The 24237-nt window shown below is 46.1% G+C and overlaps 2 protein-coding genes across 7 annotated transcripts in view; one reads left to right on the top strand and one right to left on the bottom strand.

The window, feature by feature from the left end:
- Window positions 1–24237, top strand: part of LOC119173510 (glycerate kinase) — a 270522-nt gene that overhangs the window by 75451 nt on the left and 170834 nt on the right. The gene's annotated exons all lie outside the window — the stretch shown is intronic.
- Window positions 15690–24237, bottom strand: part of Mon1 (vacuolar fusion protein MON1 homolog) — a 476225-nt gene continuing 467677 nt past the window's right edge. The window contains exon 8 of the mRNA XM_075896523.1: window positions 15690–16037. Coding sequence (XP_075752638.1) covers window positions 15987–16037 — 51 coding nt within the window. The 3' untranslated portion in view covers window positions 15690–15986. The remainder of the gene's footprint in view (window positions 16038–24237) is intronic.

Genomic DNA, 24237 nt, shown 5'->3' with positions numbered 1-24237 from the left:
GTTTGCTTTCAACCTTGTAGCGTCCTCATGTTGGGCTCAGTGGTGGGTGGCCACTATCGCCACCGAGAAAGAGAGAGAGAGAAGTAAATGTTTATTTTGAAACAGTGCCCCAAGCAATGCCCGGTGTCACCCTGAGGTGGGAGGGCTCCTTAGTCCAGGAACCCTTTGGCTTCTACTGCCCTCTGGCCCTGGCGACGAGTCAAATTTATAGTATTTTTATGGCAAAAGCTTTCTCCCCCTTCCTAATCCCTCCCTGAAAAGGTGGCGCACTGAAGACCCTTTCCTGCTTAACACACCAAAGCCGACATTCCCAAAGTACCATGTTATCCGCAGCCAGAACGAAAAGAAGGCAGTCCGAGCGATTTCACCTTTCCTTGTGTCGAAAACTCTCACAGAAGCAATAAGCCCAGGTTTTAAAGTGACAGAAATGGGAAGTAGCGATTTTCTTCTGGAGGTTCGTGACAAAGTTCAGCATGAGAAGCTGCCTAAACTTGTAGTGCTTGGGGAAATCCCTGTTTCGGTGGGCCCACACAGGTCAGTAAACACTGTCTGTGGCGTAATTTCCGATGATGATCTTACTGAATTTTCTGAAAGTGAACTGCTCGAAGGTTGGCAGGACCGAAACGTGGTCAAAGTCCAACGAATAACAATAAGATGCAACAACAAACAGATTCCTACAAAACATCAGATAATTACCTTCGGAACCAGTGACTTATTAGAATCAATCGAAACCGGCTATTGTAAGCTCCATGTAAGACCATACATCCCCAATCCTCGTCGATGTTTCAAGTGTCAGCATTTCGGTCATGGATCGCAGAGTTGCAGAGGGCGTGCCACTTGCGCAAAGTGTGCATCCATTCAACACATATCCGACGACTGCACTACAGAAACAACTCATTGTTCAAACTGTGAAGGAGATCACGCTGCCTACTCACGATCATGCCCCCACATGGAAAAAAGAGAAACAAATAGTAGATTTTAAGGTCGAATTCAATCTGTCATTTAAAGAAGCACGTCAATGTTTCGCACTACACAAGCCATCTTATCCCTCCTTCAGATGTGGCACGCTGGGGCGCCGCACCACATGTTTCTGCACACACGAATGTCACACAGAGTGTGGCCGCAGTCGTGTCACCAGCACCCTTGGCTGGAGCAGTCTGTACTGCTCCGCCACCTGACAAACAGGGCCGGCAGACCCTCATGTCTGCTGAGCCTCGGACCACTGCAAGCGCAGTTAGGTCCGAAAGTTCTCTGACCATCCGCCACCTCACAAGAGGTGATGGATACAAGTCCCACTCCTCCGGCACCTGAGATGCCGAAGGAAAGGCGCAGCTCTTTGGAGCGTGCTAAAAAAGAAAGACTACGCATTACAGGGCCTTCTAAGGACCCTGTAATCTAAGGCAACACTTTTTGTACACACAGTGCCACACAACCTAAAAATGACACAAATATTACAGTGGAACGTTAGAGGACTGCTGAAAAACCTCGTCGATATTCAAGAACTTTTTTCACAAACATACACCAAAAGTGCTGTGTACAAGAGACACACTTAAAACCGAAACACACAAACTTTCCACGCCAATACGTTACGTTTCAAAAGGATCGTAACGATGCAGCCGCGTCATCCAGTGGTGTTGCAATTGTTGTGAATCTAGGAACTGCTTATACACATTTACCACTTCAGACGGGTCTTGAGGCAGTAGCCGTCCGAGCCGTTCTCTTGAACAAACTGGTCACAATTTGCTTTATTTATGTACATCCTCACACAAACTTAGTAAATGAGAATTCCAGGCATTAATTGATAAACTTCCAGAACCGTGTCTTCTCCTTGGAGATTTTAACGCACATAGCAGTCTGTGAAGTGACTCGCACTGCAATGCGCGTAGTCTGAGTGAACAGTTCTTTTTCTCCTCTGGGGCATGTCTCCTCAATAGGAAAGAGGCAACATATTATAGCCTCGCTAACAATACTTACTCTTCAATCGACCTAAGCATTGTATCTTCATTGCTCCTTCCCTTAGTGTACTGGAAAGTCATCAATAATCCTTTTGGAATCGACCACTATCCTGTAGTTCTGAGCACAGCCGTACAAAATGAATGCCTTCCACAGGTTCCCAAATGGCTCATAGAAAAAGCTGATTGGGACCTGTTTTACAAGACTGCTAGCTTAAGTTAAACTGACACACGTGGTTCTAGCATAGATGCAGCTGTACAATACTTTATTGCTTTTCATATTGAAACGGCAGCTAAGTGCATTCTGCAAACATCTGGACTGGGCGGAAAACGACAAGTCCCGTGGTGCAACAGTGAGTGCCGCAATGCTCGCAAACAACAAAACAAAGCATGGAGGCTGCTTCGAGACTCATTGACCGCTGAAAATCTTGTCAATTTTAAAAACGTCAACTCCCAAGCCAGGAGAACGCGTCGACAGGTCAGGAGGGAGAGCTGGCAGAGGTTTTTATCTGGAATCAACTCATATACACATGAAGCAAGAGTCTGGAGCATGGTCGGTAGAGTAGTAGGACGAGAACCACATCCTGTTCCTCTAGTAAACACACAAGGCAACGGTTTGGAAGACCAAACGAACTATCTCAATGCACTCTTCGAACAGGTCTCCTGCTCATCCCATTACAGTCCAGCGTTCCAGCGATACAAAGCAAGAATATAAAAGCAGAAAATAGAATGCAAATCCACAAAGAGGCATACAATGAACCTTTCGTCTTAGCTTAGTTACAAGCATCGTTAAACTGCTGTAACAACCCCCCCAGGCTCCGACCGTATATTATACAAAATGCTCAAACGTCTGCCTCCCGAAACACAGAAAGCTCTCCTTTCTTTGTATAATGCCATTTGGTTTTCCCGTGAAATTTCTTCCATCTAGGAAGAAGCAGTCATTATTCCGATTCTTAAACAGGGCAAGGACCCATCTTCAGCACCAAGCTACAGGCCCATAGCATTGACGAGTTGCTTTGGCAAGGTTTTTGAAAAAATGGTAAAGCAACGACTGATGCATTTTCTTGAAACAAATAGCCTGCTTGACCCATGCCAGTGCGGGTTTCGAGAGGCTAAGTCCACTACTGATCACCTTGTTCGTATTGAGGTGCAAATTCATGATGCTTTGATTCATAAACAATTTTTTCTGTTGGTGTTTCTCGGTATGGAGAAGGCCCATGACACTACGTGGCACTTTGGCATACTCCAAGACCTGTCACACCTAGGTGTGCAAGGCAGAATGTTGGCAATAATTGAAAGCTACCTGTCCAATTGGATATTCCGTGTTTGAGTGGGCACTGTGTTATCCCGTACATTTGTTCAAGAAACAGGAGTGCCGCAAGGAGGGGTATTGAGTTGTACATTTTTATAGTCAAAATGAACTCCTTGCGCCTTGTTTTCTCTCAAAATATGTTTTACTGTACATATGTTGATGACGTGCAGGACGGTTTGAAGTCCTGTAACTAGGCTTGTGCGAATATTCGAATGCTTTGAATACTCTAACGAATAGTTGAGTATTCCAATTCGCTTCGATTCGAATTTAAATTCTTGACATTTTCCGAAGTATTCGCAATGAACGAATATATGTATATTGTCGCGGTTATAAATTACAAGGGGTTAATTTAAAAACACGGACAGTGGGACTTGTAGAGATGCTCTCAGAGAAGGCCGCTAAGATTGTCGTCTTCTTCACTCTGCTGCGCTGCGCATCTCGAGCAAATCCGCGTTCTTCGTTGTCGTCGCTATCTCGCCGCTAAATGCAGCTATGCACGCGGCATTACCCTCCCGCTACAGTGAGCGTGGTCCTGATGCTCAACAGGTAGAGATGCGGCCAGCGAGTGTTTGCATCACTGAGAGTGGTAAAGTTTCATGCCGACCACGTGTACTGTCTCAGGCAGATGCTGGGGACGTTTCGAACAGAAGAAGGCGTCGGGCACGACTTCGTACATCACGTCGCTAAGACGGCGCAAAACCTTGTAGGGTCCGAAGTATCGGCGTAGGAGTTTCTCTGAGAGGCCTCGTCGTCGTACAGGAAACCAAACCCAGACTCGATCTTCTGGTTGATATATGACGAATCGATGACGAAGGTTGTACCGTTGGGCGTCAAGTTGCTGCTGGTTCATTATTCTGACGCGGGCAAGCTGCCTTGCTTCCTCGGCATGCTCAGTGAAGTCTGCGGCGTCTGTCTCTGAATCATTGCGATCGTAAGGCAGCATGGCGTCAAGCATTGTCGTAACTTCTCTGCCATGAATTAGTGCGAACAGCGTCATTTTTGTTGTTTCCTGGCGCGCCGTTTTATACGCCAATGTGATGTACGGCAATATTCGGTCCCAATTCTTGTGTTCGACGTCGACGTACATGCAAAGCATGTCAGCGATTGTCTTGTTAAGTCGTTCTGTAAGCCCATTCGTTTGTGGGTGGTAAGCTGTCGTCTTCTTATGCGCTGTGCCACTGAGCGTAAGCACAGTGCGCAAAAGCTCGGCTGTAAACGCGGTATCTTTGTCTGTTATGACAACAGCTGGAGCACCATGTCTCAGAACAATATTCTCAATGAAGAACTGGGCCGCTTCAGCTGCAGTGCCACTCGCGATTGCCTTGGTCTCCGCGTATCGGGTGAGGTAGTCCGTCGCCACTATAACCCATTTGTTGCCGCTCTCCGATGTTGGGAATGGGCCCAGCAGATCCATTTTGATTTGAGAAAACGGGGTTTCTGGCACGGGCACAGGATGTAATCGCCCAGCGGGTTTGACAGGTGGTACCTTGTACCGCTGACAGTCAATGCATGTTCGGACGTAATGTTTAACCTCTGCTGCGATTGTTGGTCAGTAATATTTTTCTTTGATGCGTGTCAGTGTTCTTGTGAAACAGAGGTGGCCCGCAGCAGCTTCATCATAGCAGGCTTGTAAAATTTCGCTGCGGAGAGCTTCAGGAACTATCAGCAGGTAGCTTCTACCTCTTGATGAAAAGTTCTTTTTGTACAGAATTCCGTCCCTTTTTGTACAGAATTCCGTCCCGTAAACAGAATGACGATAAGTTCTGCGAAAACACTTTTGGTGCATTGGCGGCTCGTTCGTTCAAGAATTCTATAAGCGAATTGAGCTCCCGATCATCTTGTTGTTGCCAAGAAATGATAGCTGCATCAACAACTCCTAAAAAACCTGGGAAATCATCATTCTCTATAGCCGGTGATTCAATCGGTGACCTTGACAAACAGTCGGCGTCTAAGTGTTGCCTTCCGGACTTGTAAACTACGGCCATGTCGTACTCTTGGAGCCGTAAGCTCCATCGTGCTAAACGTCCAGATGGGTCTTTTATGTTGGTCAACCAACAAAGAGAGTGATGGTCGCTTACGACTAGGAAAGTGCGGCCATATAAGTACGGGCGGAACTTCGCAACTGCCCAAACGACGGCCAGACACTCCTTCTCCGTTGTTAAGTAGTGGGACTCGGCGCGTGTCAACGTTCTGCTAGCGTAGGCAACCACTCTCTCCACACCATCTTGGCATCGGACAAGAACAGCACCTAGGCCCACACTGCTGGCGTCTGTATGGATGGCTGTTGGTGCATTCTCGTCGAAGTGAGCGAGGACAGGTGGAGTTTGTAGAAGCTGTCGCAGCTCGTTGAACGAAGCTTTTTGCTCTTCACCCCATACAAATGCAATGTCTTCCCTTGTAAGGCGGGCGGGTGGAGAGGCGATGTGTGCAAAGCCTGTTATAAATCGCCGGTAGTAGGCGCAGAGACCCAGAAAACGCCTGACCGCTTTCTTATCAACAGGCCTTGCGAACTTTGCGACGGCTGCTGTTTTATCTGGGTCAGGCTTCACACCTTCGCGACTGATCACGTGTCCCAGGAACTGGAGTTCTTCGAAGCCGAAGTGGCATTTTTCCAGTTTGAGTGTGAGTCCAGCGGCTTGAAGGACTGACAGTAGCCGCTTTAGATGCTCTTCAAACGTGGCTGAAAAAACGATCACGTCGTCGAGGTACACATGGCATGTTTTCCATTTCAGGCCGGACAGAATGGTATCCATTAGTCTCTGAAACGTGGCTGGGGCTGAGCATAGACCGAAAGGGAGTGAATTCATAAAGCCCGTCTGGCGTCGTGAAGGCGGCCTTTTCTTGGTCGCGCTCATCTACTTCTATTTGCCAGTATCCACTTTTAAGGTCCATTGACGAGAAGTAGCACGCATGCCGTAGCCTGTCCAAAGAGTCATCGATCCGTGGTAATGGATAAACGTCTTTTTGTTACATGGTTCAGCTTATGATAATCGATGCAGAAACACAAGCTGCCATCTTTCTTTTTCACGAGTACCACTGGCGATGCCCTAGGACTCTTTGATGGTTGGATTACATCATCCTCTAGCATCTTCTTGACTTGCTGCTGGATTACCTCACGATCTTTCTGAGCGACGCGATATGGGTTCTGTTTCTGTCAGATCGGTCTTGCTGTGTCTTCCGTAATGATGCGATACTTAGTCAGAGGCGTTCGACCCACTTGTGATGTCGATGAGAAGCAGTCCTTGAACTGGTCGAGCAGCTCCATAAGATGGCATCTTTCAGTCGGTGTTAGACTTGGACCGATATCAACTGGTTGTGTATGTGCAGGTAATTGAGCTGTGGCTTCCCCTTGCATTAGAAGACAGTTGTAAGAGTAGTGGAGCTCTTCGAGGTACGCCACAGCCGTGCCTTTACCGATGTGCCGGCGCTCATTCGTGAAGTTGGTCAGAAGCACCTCTGCGCGCCCATCCACTAAGCTGACAATGCCGTGAGCGATGGCGATGCCTTGGTGAAAAAGAAGGGCAGTAATGCGTTCGGCTATGGCGTCTTCATTACAGTGCACGGCGCAACACACGAAAACAAGACTACATGACAGTGGTAGCACGCAGACGTCATCGTTGGCCACACATAACACCCTGGGTTCTTGGTCTGGATCATTGGTCACAGACTTGTCAGCGGCGAATGTGATCACACCATCGCGTATGTTGACCACAGCACCGTACTCTCTTACGAAGTCCATTCCGAGTATCATAGGTTTGCAGCACTCCGGTAGGATCAGAAATGTGGCTACAAAAGCCACATTCTCAATCGTGAGTCTTGCTGTACATCTTCCCGTGGGAGTCATTACCTGGCCTCCAGCGTTTCGAATATAAGGGCCCATCCATTCCATCCTGACTTTCTTGAGTTCGTCTGCCAATCGTTCACTCATTATGGAGAAGTCTGCACCCGTATCGACTAAGGCCGTCACTTCAACGCCGTCAATCGTCACAGCGAGGTCGGCAGCCACAGTTTTCTCGGCGGAGTCTTCATCATCGTCTGCCACGTGTGTCAGCAGCAGTGGGGGATTTTCGGCAATTCGACGGCTTGCAATCTTCCCCCCAGAGGTCGCTTCTTTCAGTTTCCCTGCGGGGGCTGGGAGACCGACCTCTGACGGCGTCAGCAAAACTACGGCGGCTTGGTGAACCAAAGCGAGCCGGGGATGGTGAGCGCGTCCGGAAGGTAGAAGAGCCTTCCCGCCTGCCAGCCTGGTCGTCGTCGATGGGGGCACGACTTTCGTCGAACTGTCGGCGCGTAGCTGTAGGTGCACTACCGCGGTATTCAGCTCCGTTTTCACGACTCAATGATCACTTAGGATATTATTACGCATTTATTAGGAGCCGTAAGTGAATGCGCAATCAGGTGCGCGGGCACGCGGTCTACGAGTGCGGCGCGTCATCGGAGTCGTCTTTAGGTCCACCGACAGCAAGACGGCGGGCAGGAACGACACGCTAGCACACTCGTGATGACGTGCTTCTTCGCAAGCAACAAAGCTGTAAGCGGGGGCACGATCAGTTTACTACGACCGGCCCCACCAGATGCACGATCAGATTACTTCGAGAGGGCGCGCGGTGTTACGAGCGCGGCGCGTCATCGGAGTCGTCTTTAGCCCTAACTCCGCTGACAGCGAGACTGCGGGCAGGAACAACGTGCTAGCTTACTCTTGGCGACGTGCTTCTTCGCAAGAAATGAAGCACATCACTTGCTAGCTCTTCTGAAACACGTACAAGCATTTTACACATTGGCAGCGAACCACACAGTCAAGCCTGTCGCCCCCCCCCCCCCCCTTTCACTGCCAAGGATTGCTCGGAACAGCGGCTAGCAGTTTCACGCGTCGTCACTCGAAAATGTGATGCCAAGCCTAGTGTGCGCCGATTTTTTGTCATCGTAATTACACATTTTGCGCATCGTCACGGAACGCCGCCAACAAGTGCATTACGCACCTGCTGCACTGTCCAAGCGGCCGCGCACTCCACGGTCATATGGAGTGCTGTCAATAAGCTTTTGTGATGCGATTTAGACGTGCTTGGAGCCGTGCTTGGTATCGCCACGAACATCTATGAATGTTCTGAGGAAATGAAAGCCTCGTAGATTAGTGTTTCCGTGACCGGCTGTATGATTATGTGTTTCACGGCTTGAGTGTCAAAAGAGCATGTATAAATCAGGGGCACGAATTTTTATATGCCCGTTTCGCGTCATTAAATATACTGCTGAAAATTCCTGGGCCACAAGTCTTCTGCCCATAACTTTGTTATCTGGAAAGGAGGCGTAGGCTATCATGATATCTGGAACGAAGGCATAGGCTGTCATGGTGTGACCCATTTTTCTGATGCAAAAAACTTCTCTTGAAATAAAGAAATGTTTAGTGATTATTTGTAATCAAGTACTTTATTACACTAATTACAACTTCAGCAGAAGAAATATGTGTGATCATTTCAGTATATGTTCTTAATCAATTACAACCTTTTTTGTCATGCCTATCACACCACTCCTTCATACAAAGAACTTGGTTCGAAATCCATACTTGCCCTTTGTAAAACATGAAAAGGAGGTTATGGGGGGGGGGGGGGGGGAGGGCAACCAAGGCACACTGGTCAGAGGCCAGATACCTGAGAAATCAAATATCACAAGACAAACCTAAGATCACAATCTTTAGGTGTTTTGAGATGTAAAAAGAAGTTGAAACTTTAAAGGCAGTTTTCTCAATGCTAATAATAGCAATAATAGCTAAAGTGTTGGGCTAGTTGGTCGTTCATACTTGGGAAGTATAAACAGCGCAAAAATAAAGACAAGGACAGAGGAAGAGACGACACCACGCTGAACTCGCATCTAAACTTTATTGAAAGATACACGCACATATATCAAACATTCATCATAAATCATTTATCATATCATATCATCATATCAATACTGTTTTTTTGGCAGTATGCTCAGCTCGTGGAGCAGATAACTCGGCAACCACTGTACAGATTTTGATTCCGTTGATTCTGTAACGCTCCATGAACTGTGCTTCAGGGGACTGTGATCTTAGTTTTTCATTTTACTCTTTAAAGAATTTTTTATAGTGTTTCTTGTTTGTAGTGCAAATGTGCTCATTTCAGTGTCGCTAGAGAAAACATTAACTACAGGCTTTAGTGTTGCAAAAAAATTATTTTGAGAACGCAGCCCCCTTCAACATACATATGGCTGTGCATACCGTAACTACCAACTATTTTTGTCATTTTATAAATCCTCCAGCCCCTCCACAAGGTTCAATTGAAAAATAACTTGTCTCTCATTAAGTATTTGTGCTATCGCCTCGCAATTATTATGGATGCAGGTTGAGGTCATTCTTGATGTGTCTGTCAATTTTCATTATCATTCGACCAGAATTAAGAAAGTTCATTGTCAAAGGCACATCCCCCCTTAAATGAATAGTCGCTCCATCTGCAGAGATGTTGCCTGTCTTTTACGTACTATCTCAAGGTTAACGCTGATGAGGAACATACCGCTCACGCCATAATTAATGATGTGTCCAATGCTGCCTTGTTCGACAACTGTCCTTCACTGACACAGCCCTACTCACTTCATTTGAGGAGCTTGTCTGAGGAAACTGGCGTGCCACTTCTAGAGCACCGGTTGATGGCTCCCGCAGCATATCCACCGCCATGCCAGTGGCAGATTATTGACTGCAACGTATCTTTCATGGAGGTTACTAAACATGCACCTACTGCACACATTCGCACACACTTCCTCGAACTTCAACATAAATACATTTGCCCAGAATTCTTTGCAGATGTGTCAAAGTCTCGTACTGGTGTGTCCTATGCAGCTGTTGGCCCATCCTTTTCAAGATCTGGTATTCTGCACCGGCAAACAAGCATCTTCACTGCAGAAGCCCATGCGATATTTGTGGCCATCAAGCATATCGAGGTATTACAACTGCAACGTTCGGTTGTATACGCAGATTCGCTGAGTGTCGTAACAGCTTTTAAAACGCTAAAAAAACATAAACATCTTGTCCTGATATCACTTTACCCTCTTTCATGCACAATCTATCCCCTTAAACGACAGTGTTACATTGGTGGCAGAGATGCCACCACAAACATGAACTAGTTTGTGTCACCAGGCAGAAAACAGCGTTTATTGACCGCTTGAAACTTATATCATCAAAGAGGGGAAAGGGGCAGAGAGGGAAAAAAGAGAGAGAGAAGACGCATGCACGTGCTGTTCTGCGTCCACTTGAGCAACCGCCGTCGTTGCAACACTTCTTTTACCTAAGTAACCATAACGATCCACTGGTTTTTTCCTTCTCGTGAACTGTCGTATTGGTTGTGATACTGTAGACGCGTTTTTAGCGTCTTCGGTCATCGCTTCGTTGTCGGGTAGCGCCGATTCCCGAGTGTTGTTGCTCTCCAAGAATAATTCCTTATCGCACTTTCGTACTTGGTTCATATGGCGTCGGACAATCCCTGCCTTAGTCTCCACTTCCAAAAGTCGAGCACTGGTCGTGGCCTTGACCCTTCCCGGCGTCCATTTGTCGCCCGTTCCGTATTTTCGCACATATACAAATTGCTCTGGTGCGAAATTCTAATCAGTGTCTTCCATCGGCTTGGCCAAGACGCTGCGATGGTTCTTTGCCAGAAAACATCAGCCTTGTGCGCAACCGGAAGCCCAAAAGTCTTTTTGAAGGTGAAAGGCCGGATCGTTGAGGGGTATTTCTATAGTTGCAAAGCAATCGGGCCAGGGAGGTCATCAACTCGGCGTTTCCAATCTTCTTTAATGCATCCTTCACAGTTCGCACAGCACGCTCAGCCAGCCCATTGCTCTATGGATGATGTGGGGATGTTTTAATGTGAACAATGCTATTGCGCTTCATGAATTGACGAAATTTCGAACCTGTGAAAGGTATTCCATTATCCGACACCATTGTACGTGGTATCCCAAACTGGGCAAACATTGTTCTCAGGGCCTCGATGGTACTGTGAGAATTGGCATGTGCTACTGGCACAGCCTCGATCTATTTACTGTATGATTCAACCACAATCAACGCCATCTTGCCACTCAGTGGTCCCGTATAGTCAATATGAAGCCGCGACCACCTTTCGCCCGTCTCTGGCCAGCTTACAGGAGTTTGTGCAGGTGGCATAGGCAGTGCTTGAACACAGTTGTTACAGTTGGCGGCTACGCGTTGTATGTCTTGGTCCAACCCAGGTCACCAAAATATCGATCTTGCTCTGGCCTTCATTGAAGATGCTCTCTGATGGGAGTCATGCAGTAGCATGAGAAACTTCTTGCGGGCGGCCGTAGGTATCAACACGCGATGACCCCAGTGCAGCAGATCGTTTTCTACCGACAGCTCTTACTGCTTCTTCTAATATTGTGAGAGTTCGTCATCTCCTTTCACACTCCATGGCCAACCACTGCGGGTGTATTTGCATACTTGAGAAAGGACGTCGTCTGTCATTGTTAATGCTTGCAATTCTTTCGTTGGCATAGCAGCAATGTCCTGCTGATGTAGGGATAGAACGACTGGCGTGGTGTCCTCCAGTTCTGATGCATTCTGTGAGGTTATAGGTAAACGGCTTAGTGCGTCGGCGTTGTACAAAAGTCTCCCAGGCTTATGCTGCAAACGGTACCTATAGGTGCCTAGCGTGATAGCCCATCTCTGTATTCGAGCTGCGGCCATGGTAGGCGTTGGCTTGTCCGCCCTCAAGAGACCCAGCAAAGGTTGATGATCGGTCAGCAGAGTAAACGCTCTTCCAAGTAGACAGTCGCGAAACCATGTGACACCATAGACCAAAGCCAGTGCCTCTCGTTCAATCTGAGAATCATTCTTCTCGGCCGACGTCAATGTTCTTGACCTAAACCCGATCAGTCTATACTGCCCATTCATTCGGTGAAAAATAGCAGCTCCTACACCATACGGTGAAGCATCACATTCTAAGAACAGCTGTTTTGACGGGTCAAAATGAGTCAGTACCGGAGCGGCACACAATGCTTCTTTAGCTTTTTCAAAAGCATCTTTTTCTGTGCCGCCCTATGACCATCGGGTTGTTTTTTCCAAAAGTCGGTACAGTTTAATAGGGTCGACAGGTTCGGTAAAAATTTGTTGTAAAAAGTTAGCATGCCCGAAAATGAACGCAAATCTGTAACATTCCGACGGGCGGGAGCATGTCTGACGGCCCCCGCATTCTTTTCTGTTGAGTGCTACCCTGCGGCATCGATTTGGTGACCTAGATAAACTACAGAGGCCTCGTTTATCCAACACCTGTCGGCGCGAAGTTTAATGCTGTGTTTTCTGAATCGTTCCAAAACCTGTCGAAGCTTTATGTAGGGCTTGTCTGCAGTTTCCGCAATCAAAACATCGTCCAAGTACGCTTGCAACCCGGGCATTCTTTGTAGTATGGACTCGATCATTTTCTGGAATATTGCCGCTGCTGAAGCGATTCCGAAGGGCAACTGGTTGTAGCAAAACAACCCTTTGTGTGTGTTTATGACTGCCAGCTTTCGCGAGTCCTCGTACAGTGCAATCTGGCTGTAAGCGTCTCGCAGAACCAAGATACTGAATTTTTCTTCGCCTCGCAAATTCGCAAAGATGTCATCAATGACTTACACAGGGTTTAATGTTACCCTAAAATCTCCACAAATGCGCCCAGCGCCGTTGCTCTTCAAGTCTGGTACTATTGGTGTTGCCCAATCTACAAATGGTACCGGAGATATTATGCCAGATTCTGCTAGTCTATCTATCTCAGCAGATACCTTATCTAGCAGCGCAAAGGAACCTTTCTAGCCTTGCAAAATTTTGGAACTGCCGTGTTCTTGATGTCGAGTTTAGCTGGTGGGCCCTTGACTAACCCAAGACCTTCCGTGAATACATTTACATATTCGGCCATTATGGCACCAGTTCCTGCTGCCTTCTGTTGGCTTGCCACGCTGGGTGGCGTAGTGACGTGCAGACCCGGTGTTCCTTCAGCTGCAAGCTTCTCCAATAAGTCTCGTCCACACAGTCTGCGACCTTCACAATCTAACACAGTAAGGTTACAATCGACCTCCGCCGACATATAATTTGCCTTTATTGCCAACGTGCCCTAACACAGGTAGTTTGCCCAGGTAACAAGAAAGCTTTAAATAAGTATTCTGCAGCTGGGGCCAATGGGTGCTATGTGTCTCATACGTTCCTTTAGGAACTATGCAGACAGGAGAACCCGTGTCCACGTTCATCTTTATGATAACATCATTCCATGTGATAAACTGCCTTATGGGCGGAACCAGGGGCTCAGTACCAGTCACGGACCAGATTTCCAATGCGCTAGAGTTACTGTCATCCCTTTGGTCTCTATTTCCTGCAGTTAGAGCTAGCGTTTTTCCGGTGCCACCTGTCCTTGTACACATGTGAGCCAGGTGTCCTTGCCTACCATAACTGTAGCATCGACGGCTCTTTTGAAAACATGTAGCAGCTTTGTGACCGTACTTGCCACAGCATTTGCGTTGCTGCAGCGCGTTTCTTTGCTCCTTCGTTATGGTATCAGATGAGCGGCGTTGGCTAATGTTCAAAACCGTCACAATGTCTGTGTGCTTATCTGCACTTTCAGCAGTCAAAGAAAGGGCTTCTGCTTCTTCAAGAGTCAAGTCGCTTTTCGCTAGCAACTGTTTTTTCAAACTTTTCGAGTGAACACCACATATGATTCCGTCTCTCAGCATTCGGTCTAACATGAACGAAAAATTGCAGTTGTGAGCAATCTTTCTAATTCAAACAAAGAACGCTTTCACGGACTTCCCTTCCTCTTGCTTACGGTGAAAAAACTTGAAGCTCTCCGAGATCTCATTAGACGTTGGGGCATAAGTCATTCAGCGTTTCTACCACTTCCCTGTAGCTGAGAGCGTTTGGCAGATGCGGCGCCACTCTGACTTCTACCGTCTTTGACCCCAACGCAGCGACCAACAATGCTTTCTTCCTAGCTTTATCGGTAACAACTTTATCGGTAACTTGAGCTGAGTTTGAGTTTAGTTTATTTACCACGTACATTTGTACAGTAAGTGGCTGGGACAGAGGAAAAAAAGCTGTATAGAACAGCTTGACAAAGCCCATATCCCCATGGCAACTGTGGCAACAAAAATGGCAAAATCAAATTAAACACAGGACAGTTTAAACCAGCAATGCATATGCTTTGCATCAGAAAAAAAAGTTTAAAGAAACTATACTAACCAAAAACGCACATGTTATACATCGAAAGAAAGAAGTAATCAAAGAAAGTAATACTATACACAAACTAATAAAAAAGCATATTTAAAAATAAAATTATTAGAGAGCATATGAACATTTCCATAATTGATTCCTAATTTATTTAGTATATTCGGCTAGCAATAACTCAATGTCTGAAAGCCATAATTTGTGCTCGGTCTCGGCACATGCCAATATTCAGATTGTCGGTTTAGGCTCGTTGAAGGATTTAATTGCAAGTTAGCTAAACTACGTATATAGCTGAGACATTTTATGGTATCATATCTAAAATAGACTGCTAAAGAATATCCGTAGAGCAGGTTTAATTTGTTTATTTAGTATTTAGCAAATAATTATGAGGTATGGGCATTAAAAGGGAGGTTAGCAACACACCGTAGCGCCTTTTTTTGTAAGATATCAAGATTACTAATAGATTGCTTTGTTTCATTACACCAAATTAAGTTGCAGTAACTCAGATGTGATGTAAAGAGCGCATTAAATATCAGAAGTTTTTGAGGAACTGGCAATAAACCCTGACATTTTCTCAAGACACGCAAGACTTCGCATAGCTTATTGTATAAAAATTCCGTGTGATAATCCCATTTCATGTGTTCATGGAAAACAATGCCCAAAGACTTTGCGGTGGAAGAGAATTCGATTATGCTGCTATTTAACATGAGATTGTAGGATTCAGTGGTTTCATTGAGGGGAGATTTGGCATGAAAAAGAACAGCCTTTGTTTTGAGACAATTTATAAGTAAAGAATTTTTAAGGGTCCAGCTGTATATCTTTTGTAACGTTGAATTAGCAGTGTTTACGAGATGACTGACATTCGTACCTAAAAAAAATAAGCTTGTGTCGTCTGCGTAAATTACGTATTGGGCTGAAGGGTCAACATGTACAATATGGTTTATAAATATAATTGGCTTCAAAATATGCTTCAACTTTTACAAGATAAGCATTCCACTTATTTGTTTCCTGGTCGAACTCCGGGAGCCTGTGTGCCATGGCCGTCACTGGGTTCCGCACTGAGTCAGCGTTGCAGAGCTCCTGTCGTATAATCAGCGCTGAAGGGCCAGCGACGCCGGGCTAGCGTCGGCATAAGCGTTTTCGGTGGGTCGCATAAACTCGTCGCCACTGTTACGTTGGCGGCAGAGACGCCACCGCAGACATGAACTAGTCGGTGTCACCAGGCAGAAGACAGCGTTTATTGACCGCTTGAAACATATATTATGAAAGAGGGAAATTGGGCGGAGAGGGAACAAAGAGAGAGAGAAGACGCATGCACGTGCTGTTCTGTGTCTATTTTGGCAACCGCCGGCGTTGCAACGACAGGTTGTGGTGTGCTGGGTGCCAGGGCACCGCGAGATTGCTGGAAACGTAGTGGCAGGCCAGCTGGCTGGGTCTGCGCACGACCACGCACCTGCCAATTCATCTCTGGCCGTCCCTGCAGCTGACATGAGACCCTTCCTACGACGGGAGCTCAGGGCGTACTGGCAGGTCCTGTGGTCCATCTTGCTAGGAAGCGCAGCCACTATTACAAAGAACACACAACACAAGCGCTTAAACGAGATGGATCCTTACCAACTGGCTCGATACAATTGTTTATTGAGGTCCTGTAGGATGGGCAAATGGATAACAAATTGCATGTTATCAAACCGAGACTTGAAAATTGGCGGACAGACTTGAAAATTGGCCAACAGTATTCAGATCCCACTACACACAAGTCACACTTACAAGGCTAGAAAAAGGACACACTCACTCAACACATTAACATCTTTTGTCTGGGAGTGATATGCCATCGTGTGAGAGATGTGACCGCTTACCACTTACGGTTCTCCACATCCTCGTACATTGCGATGTGAGTTAGATGCTCTGAGAAAAAAGTACTTTTTACTTCCCTACCGACAAAAGCTCCCACTAGACCCTAGGATGCTCATCAATAGGGATCGGATTTTTAAACCTCAATCACTGTTTAGGTTTTAAATGATTTACATAGTTTTCACTGCATATTTCGGGCTGATCCATAGCATGACGTCTGTACCAAGATTGCGGCTGTGGTGACACTACATCCCCGCCATGGTTTTATGATCATGACCTTTCGCAATCCACTTTCACTGGACATACCTAATGTCACTGTCATGATTTTAAATACTTCTATGTTTTTACCCGAATTAGCGCGAAGAATTTTAAGGCCCCTATACAGCCACGCACCATGTCATTGTTCACATCTTTAGTCTACTGAAATGGTGCTCTTTGGCCATCAAATGGCCTTTGCGCCATAAAATACCACACATCATCAAAATGTTGCACAAGAGGAACGGGGTTACATCTTCAATGAACATTCTCTCTGACTGCTCCTAACTTGCTCAAAAAGGCCTTCCTGGCTGCTGCAAGCCTGCTCCAAAATGTCTTTTTGAATACTCCAAGTCTGCTACAAAAGACACTTTAGCCTGCTCCCAGGACTGTTCCCAAAGCCATGTACCCTGTTGAACCCCTTAATAAGTGGTTTCTAATGCATGTCTTTTTAGTCATGTGGTAACATTTTCACTTTTATTTGGGTCCATGTATAATTGGATTGATAGCCATGAAAATCTGGCCTCTTGGGCTCACTTTCAATGTAATTTATGAGATACACACATATACAGTGGAGAGCACTTATGGCATAACTGCTTATAGTGCAGGGCTGGTTATAATGTGGTATTTTTTTATTCACGTTTAGTCTTCTGTAGAACCCTGTGTTTATGGTTTATGGTGTTATGGTTTATGGCACACGGTTTATGGTGCAGTCCCCCAAAATGATAAGTTGCCAGAAAATATTTGTGACAAATGTGTAGCAAGGGCACTTCTGAAAGGAGGGGGGCTGGATACGCTGCTGGGGAACGAGCGAACAGTTCATTTTACGGAGGATGAGGGGGTGCAAAGAGAATGAACGAAGGGTGGAAGGAGGAAAAAGAAAAAAATTGTCGCCCGCATGTTCTCACTGGGAGAAATCGAGTAAATGTTTGGCAGAGTGGGGAGGGTATCGCGTGAACGTTGCGTAATTGTGTATGGTTTGGATATTCCTAATTGTTATTTTTTCTTTATTATTATTATTTATATAATGGAGAAGCGTTGTCTTTTAACGTCAAGCAAAAGCCAAGTAAAAACACCCTTTACTGAATTCCGAACGCGCGATTCAGTGCCTACATATACGGGGTGGCCAGTGAACGGTTGTGCAGCGCGAGTAGTTGTTTTTTCACTAGCAGACGCTCCCTGCATCAGCCTTGCAAGCCGAGAGAAGGGGAGAGAAGCTACAGTTTTGCCGGTGTCTTCCTGGGCTGGCACAAAACGCGGGCATGAGACGCAAGCATGCACAGTTGGGGTGTGGACAGCACCGTCGCCGATGCCGAAGCGCTACATCGTGCGACTAAGAAATGCTCCACATTTAAAAAAGACTCAAGCATGCTGCACGGGCTTGCTAACTGAGGGAGGAGGTCGATTGCCTAGGTGACAGACAAGCCTTTGCACCAGCGCCAGTGCAGCTGCAGTGTACTTGCGTGGCACCGGTCGCATGTGGCTCAGCATGGCACGTGTGATTCCGTCCTGAACTGTACTTAGTTTTCTTATGGTCTTGTAGATTCCTGTAAAAAAAAATGTCATAATCGAGCTTGCTACAGATGTAGCATTTGCTGTTTCGCCATAATTTTAAAAGATTTACAACTTTATGATGCGAGCTTTCACCTTTGCTGCCTGTGCGCGATCATACAGGCTTTGTCGTCCTTGATCTCCCAGCTGCAAGTGCACACTTCTTATCACGCACATTGTACATGGTGCGATCTTTTGTGTAATCTCCAGTGTGATCTTTTGACGTTCGATCTTGATGCCCTGGACAAACTTCTTACATCAACACTGAAGGGCAGCCTAGGCATAATAATCAACAGCATTTCCGTAGTGGTCGCGTTCAATCTAAGTTGCAGTTTTGTACTGAATTAACGAAACATTTTGTGGTGGCTGCACTTGAAGAGAAGGGATAAGTATCATTAACTAAACCAGAAAAGCACGTGCGGGGTGCAACAGCTGCGCCAATTGCACCAATTTGATACAGTTCCCCATTTCTGTGCTGAAAAAAGGGGAGACGAAAACCATGAAATTTGCCGAAATTGTGCCATGATGTGCCAAATGCCTGACCAGCCTCAAAATTTTCTCAGTTGTGCTAACTTCGGCCAGAAATGAAGGCCACGTTGGCCGCCTGTAGTGTGCATCCTCAATCAATCTAGGGATTTAAGCGTGCCAACCCTTATGGTGCATTCAGACGACGGACCGAATCCGGATTTGTCGTGGACGCGGACAGCTAATCCGCGGATAGTCCGCCTCCAGGCGCATCCACACGACGGACGGTGTCCTAGGAGAAAACAGCCGGATTACCCTCGACAGCAGATTCGGCGCTCACCTGCGCCCGCTGGCAGCAGACTGGTTTGAGAGTATTCAACATGGATGCCCGCAAAAAGCGAAGCTAGGCTGCGATGTCTGTCGTGTTGTGACAAATGAACGAGTAGTGTTATTCTTTCAGGAGAAAAGGGAGTTGCTAGCAGGATATTCTTTCAACTACATTATTCCCCACTTGTAGAACTTCTAAACGTGTCTCCCGCCTTTTTTTTTTTAGAAGCGGCACGTCGCCGGTTGCAGAAGTTGGAATATTTCACCACCATGACAGCTAAAAATCTCGCGTGTTGAGCGACGGCAGCGACATTTCCCGAATCACCAAAAGTGATTTCTGCATATTTAATCACCTGAGAACAAAGTCTCCGGAAACTAAGCAAACAATGCTCAAGCTTAGATGATGCCGGCCAGTCATGCAGCTGTCCGCGAGCCATGGAGGACATGCCGCGAGCAGACGAAAAGTGTTGCCACCGACCCCAAGCTATTCCGCTGAAGTACCGGCTCTCCCCCGCCAGAATCATGATGTGAGAAACAGGTTGGGTTCATCCGTCCGCGAGCCGCGCGGACGAGTCGCGGACGAGGGGAATCGCTGATGTGAGGTCACATGACGCGCCGTCCGTCCCGCCACATTGGGATTTGGTCCGTCGTCTGAATGCACCATTATCGTAAATCACGGCAGGACACTCAGGAAACGTGATAACAGCATGTTAAGAATTGAAGCTGGAAGTGTATGCCGCTGTTACTGGGCTCCAACAAACTCCGCATGCTGCACGAGCACGTGTCAGTGTTACTTTATCTAGCGAGCCAAGTTGTGCCCTGAATCTAGCTTCATCATGAACAAAAGAAAGTAAGGGGGGTGGCTGTAGCGATCCGAAAATTTCTTGGCCTTGTTCTAATCCGTGCAGAATGGCGCTTAAGCCACCTTTGCCCCTGTTTCAGAAGGACCAGAGAGACTGCGGAACCGATACGTCTTCGGTTTATTGTTCACAGAACAAGAATAAAAAAAAATATGCAGGGCGTGCCCCTGGCCACTTCCTCTTCCTCGTCTCCAAGCTCTATCTTCAATCTGTTTTCTACATCTTCCCGCCGACCAGATTCAACCAAAGCAACCTTCGAGCGAATACAACAGTTGAATCAGATTCTTGAGTAATTTGCCTTCAGGTGTACGAAGCAAGCATGTTCTCACTAGTCCATTCTTACCTGGGAAAGTCTTTTCGACCTAGCAGTGTGTCCACTGTGTTCTTTTTCGAGCTTCTCCAAGCAGAAGTACATCTTCTTGTATATCTGTGTGACCCTCTATTTTTCTGCTGGCACACTTAAGCTCCCTCAGGTACTTTCCTTTTCCATCTGGTCCACTATGTTATCATTGCCTGTTTTCTTGCACTCTACTAATTCAGCAAACTGCATTCTCCGAGTCTGTTTTCTTCCTGCTTGTTCATTGCTTGCCTGCCTCCTATAACGTCCGCCGGTGTGATGGGTTGTGGCTCGTTAGGATCGTCATACACATAAGAGGCCAGTTGTGGATTACTCCTTCTGCTTCAACAACCACAGTTCAAAGTTCTTCTTCATTCAAAAGTCGAGCACCTATAGTTTTTGCCATGGACGTCTTAAAGCTTCTGATCAGCCTTTCATAAAATCCTCCCCACCATGAAGCTAAACAATAAACTTCCATTTTATTTTCAGGTTACTGGTATACTGTTGCACCCTTTCATCTTCCATCTTTAATATCTTGTTCACCTCTTTCTCAGATTTCTTGAACGCTCTTGCATTATCAGTGTAAATAGTTGTACACAATCCTCTTCTAGCTACGAATCTTCGGAATGCTTGTATAAATCTTCTGATGACATCCTCTTGACTAACTCCAGTTGTATGGCTCTTGTTACTGTACACCTACCGTATTTACTCGATTCTACCGCGCCCTCGATTGTAACGCGCACCCGATTTCCACCGCGAAAAAAAAAACAAAAAACGTAAGACATCGATTGCAACGCGCACCCATTTTTTTTTTTTTTGCTGGCCCGCACGATCACACCACTCGAAAAAACGATTCCTTTCGGGATTGTCTTCCATTTATATATGAGGTACGGGCGAAGCTTGTGCCCATCTGACGTGTAACAGAGCATTGCCGTCACTGTAGTTTTACCGTGGACCGATGTCAGCACGCGAACTTGCTTCGCCCCCTTCTTCTCGACAGTTGTGGTGCCAGGCATGTCGAAGTAAAGAGGCGTCTGATCGGCATTCCAGATTTGCCCAAGCAGGTAGCCGTTGTTGCGCCGCAAGTTTAGGACGAACCTCTGAAAACTGTAAAGCTTTTCATCGTACTTCTCCGCAAAAGTTTTCGCATATGCATGTTCCCCTTCGGAGGGAAGAGCCTTTCCTCTTCATATAGTTAATTAGCCAGCACCTGCTCGCTTTAAACAGGCTCCGCATTAGACTTTTTTCTAAGACTAATTGCATAGCCCGCACTTGGAGCAGTTCTGTCGTCATGGGCCGCTGTGCCACTCGCTCCTCAAGCACATACTCGCGGAGCAGCTCTTCAATTTGCGGAAACCGACCCTGCTGTGGTTCACTGAAGCCTTTGCGTGAAGCTTTGCTGTCGACAATCTTCTGCTTTTGCTTCCGCCGGTCCCGCACGCACGTTTCGAGAAGGACCGCGATGCGGCCCGATTTCCGTCCGATTCTGCACACGCGATGACTTTTCTTTTAAAAGCGGCATCGTGGTGCACTCGAGTTTTTGGAGTCGGCCCTTCCACGTCGTCGATGCTAATGCACTACTAGATGACGAACTCCTCAGCACACGTACGAAGTGCCGCACATGGTAAACACATAGGCAGAAATAGCCGACGCACCATGCCGACGCCCGTAGGGGGCGGCCATTTTGGATTTGCGATGGCAATAGATTGACCGTAATTTTTTTGTTCGTACTCGATTCTAACGCGCATGCGATTTATGAACTCGCTTAACCGGAAAAAAGGTGCGCGTTAGATTCGAGTAAATACGGTAAGTATCACAGTGTAGAACTTTGTAATTTTGTTGCTTTTTTCCTTTCGAGCATTTAGCGATCCAGCAAAGTCTATACCAAATGTGTCGAATGGCCTCGTCTGTGTATCCTGTCAGCTGGTAGCAGTGAAATTTCTTGTACTATTGGTCTAGAATTAAACCTTCTACATGTGATGCATTTCTTTATCACATATTTCACCATCTGTCGGCCACACACAATCCAAAACTTCGTTCTTAGATGTGTCAATGTTGCCGCAACGCCACCGTGCATTGTCACTTGATGCGCGTTCAGGACTAGGAGCTTTGAAAAGGGACTTTCTCTTGGTAAAACAATAGGATGCTTCTCATCAAAGCTCAAATCACTCCACTGAAGCCTCCCTGTTACTCTTAGGACATCTTGATCATCTTCGAAGATGTTCATGCCGTACAGATTCATGTTGTCATATATTCGTGTCACTGCATTTTGTAACGTTTTCTGCTTCTGCTTTATCAGCCTTAACTCTGCCTTGTTCAATTCTTCTCCTGTGAGCGAACCTGTTTTCCTTTATTTTCCTATATAACACATCACCCACGCGGTAAGTCGTAACGCTTTCTAGTATGATCCAAACCTGTTCACATCAATTATCTTTTCTTGACTCGTGGTGGTAGTTAAGCTTGCCACGGTCTTTTCTTCGTCTTTGTTGTCATCCCTGTCCGATTCTTGCGTGATGTCATAATCGGGTCTTCGTTTTTCATTCTTGATCTACGTGGGGCCTTTCCACCATAATTCACTGTTCAGCAAACGTTTCATTTTCATCCCCTTTGTCATCAAATCCGCAGGATTTTCATCACTTTTAACATAACTTCATTGACTCTCGTTGGACTTGCTCTCGATTTCTGCTGCGCGGTTGCTAACAAACAGATATTTCGTTTTGATTGGCTTTATCCAGCCTAATACAATTTGACATTCAGTCCAGAAATTCACACTCTTTAGTTTTCTGATGAAATTCTCAGTTATATGACTGGCCGATCTGACTGATATTGTGGCAGCTAACAACTCCATTCTTGCAAGTGTAATCTTTTTGATTGGAGCGACTCAATCTTTTGCAATTATAAAATTGGCTGCATCGCTTCCATCAGAGTATTCTGTTAAATGTATGCTGCTGCTCCATACACCATTGGACTTGCATCGGAAAACACGTGTAGAGTCGATACTTTCACTTCAGCTTGCCTGTTGTCATAGCATCTGTTAACGGTGAAGTCATCTGAGTGCTGAAGCTCCTCCGACCAGTCCTTTTAAGCTGATCGATGCTGGCTTGGTAACGGGTCGTTCCATTTCAGTTTATCCATCCAAATTTATCGCAGCAATATTTTTGCTCTAACTGAACATGGTGTCAAAAACCAAGAGGGTCATATAGCCTTGCCGTGGTTTGCAAAACCTGTCTTTTTGAGAGTTGTCTCATGTCCTTGTCGTTTCGCCATGTAGTGTCGGGAAAGCTCAACACATTGTCTACGAAATTCTATTTCAGTCCCGAAATCTTGATTTGTCCCTCCTTTCTTAACCCTCGATTCAGATCATCTCCTTCTTCATCAAATAGTTTTCTTAGTTCGGTGTCATTTGAAATCCATTTTCTTAAATTCATTCCCGCATTACGAAAAAATACGCCCAAATACTTGTACTCAGAGACTATTTTTAAGACCTTCTTGTTTATAGTATATGAAGGCGAAGCTTCACCCTTCTTTCTAGAAAACGTCATACACATTGTCTTATCCAAATTAAGTTGCATTTGCCATTTTTTACACCATGCATTTATCTTGTTCAAGTTGTCTTGAACTGCACCCCGATCACTTTCGCAGTTTATTGCTCTATAAACGATGCAGTCATCTGCAAACATTCTCATCGACGATTGTACGTCCAGGGTGATGTCATTAGTATACATTAAAAACAATAATGGGCCCAGTACTGACCCCTGAGGGACCCCGGACGTCACATTGGTAGTGGATGACTGTTCGCGATTCACGACGACGTACTGCTGCCTGGAATTTAGGTATTCTGCTATCCAGTTAATAACTTTCGGGTTAATCTTGTATTGGGTCATTTTCTGCAATAATAAATTATGGGGAACCAAATCGAACTCTTTTCTGAAATCCAAAAAAATGTAGTCAATACTGGTTCGGTTGTCCAGTGCGCATGCTACCTCATGAGTAAATTCAATTAACTGGGTCACACAGGAATGGTCCTTGCGAAAGCCATGTTGGCGCTCATTTAACATGGAATTGGCTTCTAAATGCTTCATTATTGATGAGTATAAGACATGCTCAAAAATTTTGCA

The sequence above is a fragment of the Rhipicephalus microplus genome, chromosome 5, assembly GCF_043290135.1.
Source record: "Rhipicephalus microplus isolate Deutch F79 chromosome 5, USDA_Rmic, whole genome shotgun sequence".
In the NCBI taxonomy this organism is placed as follows: Eukaryota; Metazoa; Arthropoda; class Arachnida; order Ixodida; family Ixodidae; genus Rhipicephalus; species Rhipicephalus microplus.
The sequence above is the reverse complement of the archived record's forward strand: the minus strand, read 5'-3'. Positions and strand labels throughout refer to the sequence as shown.